This window comes from Scomber scombrus, chromosome 7, assembly GCF_963691925.1.
Source record: "Scomber scombrus chromosome 7, fScoSco1.1, whole genome shotgun sequence".
Lineage (NCBI taxonomy): Eukaryota > Metazoa > Chordata > Actinopteri > Scombriformes > Scombridae > Scomber > Scomber scombrus.
This window is the reverse complement of record NC_084976.1, coordinates 24,652,891-24,657,244: the sequence shown is the minus strand read 5'-3', so window position 1 is coordinate 24,657,244 and position 4,354 is coordinate 24,652,891. Positions and strand designations below refer to the sequence as shown.

Here is a 4,354-nt window from a genome sequence, read left to right as displayed (position 1 = left end):
TACTTTAAACCTTCCCTCAACCACAAAACGATCTGCCTCCGGCTGCTGCGGCATGAGATGGAAGCAGTAGATCTTGTCAGTAAACAGATGCTTTAGTCTTCCCATAACGACAGTCAAGATTGACGGGCTACCACAGCCTGAGCCTTTTATGCAGGGGAAGAGGCTCTTGGATCAATAGTTGTTACCTAGGCAAAGCCCACACAACCACTAATGAATCCACTTGGCTTATAGTAGAGGCTGCTGCTTTTCTCCATGTGTACACAGGAGAGGAACCTTGGGAATACTTGGTAATGATGTAAAAAAAAATATCTAAATGCATCCACCACATTGAATTAACAAATAAAAATGACTATTAAAATGAACCTTAAACAGAAAAGTATCATATCAGGTGAACAGCAGGTGCAAGTGTCACATCAGAGACTTTCTGGTTTTGTTTGTGGCATTGTGTTGCATTGTTTCTGTTTTCTGGGACTGGTTCTGTGGTGTGTTTTGAAGACTGAGCTGTTGTCTGGCACGCCCAGCTGTCTGTCTGCGCCGCATTTTCTGCTTTTTCAGCGTAGGATTAAAGTAGTGATATATCAAAGGTGAAAAAGATAAAGTGTGTTAGTCACCTGTCTGGGATTTCAATTATAAAAAGGCTTTGTGCCAACGTAGCAGGTGCAGTGTTACACATTACAGTGCAGTCCATAAGTATTTGGACAATGCCATATGTTCCATTTTTCTTTTGCTTTTGTACTCAAGCACATTTGATTTAAAATGAAACAATGATGATGAGTTCAAAGAGTTGAATTTTAGGATTAAAGATGTTTACATCCATATTAAACAGTTTTAATATAGAGTTCCCTGTTTTTGACAGTGCAATAAAGGCATTGACATGGTTATCATTTCTACATTCTTTACCCAATATAGACATTGATAAATTGCAGAGATACAGGTCAACACTTTGGACAATAGGCTTATTTGTTATCTTTCAGAGAGCTAGAAATAGATTGATATCACATCTCATGTCTGCGATGATTAGCTTAGCTTAGCTTAGCATGAAAGCTGGAAGCATGGGGTCATCACTAAAAAAAAAGTACTTTATAATCACTTGATATGTCAGTTATGATCACAGTAATTATACATAAAATTAATTTCTTGGATATCAAATAAATTACATGAAGTGATCTTTTCTGGATACAATGTGTCACCCAAAAATCTTATAATTGACACTGAGGTTGTGAGTGTCAGAGAAACCTCTGGATGAATCAACACAGCCTTCTTCCTGCACTGCACTGTAAGTTAGAGATAGCACTTGATGGATTCTGACAGGCTTGATTTACGACAGAGAAGCCAAGCAGCTAAAGACCCTCCAGATCCAATGAGATATGAAATGACGACCGTCTCCGCAGGCTCTGCACCTACACCAGGCATAATGATGCCATCCTGCTAAGCCAAGCACTTTGCTGCTCGTCTGCAGGATATTAGCTCAGCCAAGGGTTATTCATAGACCATCAAACTAGAGCTGTGGTCAGGAAATGCTGACTTATGTGTAAATATCAATTAAATTAGCCGGAGTCCCTGTTGCTGAGGGTGCACTGCATTGTTTTAATGGGCGCAGACACTAACAGTGCTGTGTAAATCACATTTATACATGAAAAGACAGGCATATTAGATTATACTTGTTTACACATCCATTAGCCATTTGTATTTGGCCATTTATTGTCATAAAAATTATGCTGAATACTGACCATGCATTGATTTTATTGAGATATTGTGGAATGAATATAGAAGCTGATGCGGTTTAAATAATTACACAAGATATTTTAATATATAAATGCCCATTTCACTGATTTATATCAGCAAATATAACATAATGGATTTAAATGTTCATAAAAGTGATGTTTGTGATGGATGGGTTAGGGTTAGGGTTAAAGTTGATGGTTTGTTTGAGAGAGTAAGAGCCAGGGTATAATAATGCTGCATTTAAAACATTTGAAAACCATACATTAGAAAAGAAACACATCACTGGAGACACTATCTGCAGTGCTGACTTAAGTGCATAATTTAGAACAAAAAATAAGATAAATAAATTAAGAAAATTGCTGATGAAATCTCTTCTCATCCACCTAACACAAACCATTACATAATTACAGGCACAGCACTGGTAAGCAGTGGGGTTCAGTCGGTTTGGTTCAGCATCGAGGGCTTTGAATGTGTTTAGAACACAAGGCACATTGTAGCGTCTCCACTGCCAAACTCCGAGCCTCTTGTTTTCCACGCCTGAAAAAGTAACCTCTGCACTCCCTGTCAGAGTTATGTAGGCCAGCCTGCCGTGCAGAGACAAAATGGGAGCACAGCTCAGTAAATGCCGCCTCAGCAAAACCATCTCTCTTTAGAACTGTAGGTGCAGAAGCCGTTTCTCATGGGAGACTGGATTATTACTGTATGCAGCTGAGGTAAAAGCATAGACTCTCTTCTTACACTGTTAGTGTGAAATAACTTATAGTTATAAACAAACTGGTTAGTAACTCATACATTAAAACAGATACATGGTGACAGTTCATAACATGCAAGCAGTTAATATTCAAACAATGTAAAATAAATTAACATGAAATGTCTATAAATCAAATATTTGACACAACCCTGAAATCTAAACTAACGCACCAAAATTCTTTGGGTCCAAAGAACATGTCACCCGGTGCAGCAGGGTGGCTCACCGATGTGTTTTTAATAGCTTTTGGACAACAACAGAGGTCCACAGCACAGAGGAATAAGATATATCAGGTTATCAATTCATTTCTGGTTTGGCTCTGCACATGAGATTTGTTGAAGATAAGAAAAATATACAAAATTGAGAGCCTTATCCTTTAAATTTCAAATTTCAAATTCTTTCAAAAAAAGATCTGAAATAGGCTGTTTGTGAGATTCAGTATGTTCAAAATGATATGATTAAATGATTCAATGATATTCTCAGCTTGGTCTTGCAGATTAACAAGAAACACAGAATTTGAATACATCGTTCTGTAGTTATACTTGTTCCCAAATAATCCCCAAAAATCGTACATAAGTGTGAGCTTCACTCTGAGTGCACACACACCGCCACATTCTTGTGTCTCTCCCAGTAGTGACAGTCTTCTGGAAAGCTCCATGCAGCTGCAGACTCCTTGTGGCGACTCACGGCGTGAACAACAAACCCGCTCAGCTGCTTCTCCAGCACCTCCACCACAGCCGGAGCATTGCCTTTCTTTCCCTGGCCCTCCATCACCTGCCGAATGCAGTCACGCGACACTGGCTGGGGTTTGACGCTGTGTGACACCACCAGGTTGATGTTGTTCACCTGGAGCACCTCGAACCAGTTCTTTCCAGCCACGTGGTGAAAGTGTTCTCCTGCGCGCCAGTTCCGGTAGGTGCTCCCTGAGTGGTTGATCAGCCGCACTGACCAGCTGACCCAATCATACTTTTTCACCAAGAAATCTAAGAGCTGCTGAGTTGCATCTTGCAGATTGTCTTCTTCCTTTTCTTGCAGGATTCGCTGGGCATCTAGTTTTGCTTGCTCAGGAAAAGCAGCAACACAGGACTCAATGGTTGTCTTCATCTTGGACTCTACTTCTTCGATTTTGCTGCTCCACTCTTGGATTTTGTCTTGTTCTTCCTCTTGGCCCTGGGTTAAGGCACAGTGGCCCAGCAGAGCAATCAGGCCCAAGCAGAAGAGCTCCTTCATCCGGACACAGAAATCTTCCAGAAGACGGCGGTTCCTTGCAACATACCTGCAAAACCAGAACCATGTACATTTAATGAATTTATCTTGTGCTCATATCTGGAAACATGCATATGAAATGCATTGAAAAACATAAATGTAACAAAATATAACAATTTACCTTTCTACCAGCTCTAAAACTGACTCTCCAAAACTGTTATTCCCCATCAGAGCATCATACAGCACGAACAGGTTCTTATCTCCTCCAGTTTTAGTGAAATGCTCCAGAAAAAGCCGAGTCTTCACCTCCCGGAACTGCTGTTTTGCCTCTATGATGTCCATATATTTCCTAAACTGGTTCCTGATGTTCTCCTCTACAGAAAAGTACTGGGAGTCCTGTCTCCCCTTTTTGATCTCGCAGTCGATGTCTTCCAGTTGGGTCGAGAGCACGTCAAGTTTGTTCCTCACCGTCAGGAATTGCTCTTTGACATAGAAGACCTCTTTGCTCTGGACGTTGTCTAAGGCCAGTCGTAGAACCGGAGCGGCAGCCTCACAGAGGGGGAAGAGCTCCCCCACAGCGCTGGCCAACACCTCGGCCCCCCTCTCGAACATATCCATCACTGCCTCGATGGCCTCCTTCTTCTGGGCGACAACCCTCTCCAGTGAACTGCTCAT

The 4,354-nt window shown here is 41.3% G+C and overlaps 1 protein-coding gene across 1 annotated transcript; it reads right to left on the bottom strand.

The window, feature by feature from the left end:
- Window positions 1–3,058: 3,058 nt before the first annotated feature.
- LOC133984140 (protein rapunzel-like) lies at window positions 3,059–4,354 on the bottom strand. The gene is made up of 2 exons (XM_062423422.1): window positions 3,861–4,354; window positions 3,059–3,749 (listed from the first exon to the last, which is right to left on the bottom strand). The coding sequence occupies exons 1-2, from the start codon at window positions 4,352–4,354 to the stop codon at window positions 3,059–3,061; spliced, it is 1,185 nt and encodes a 394-aa protein (XP_062279406.1).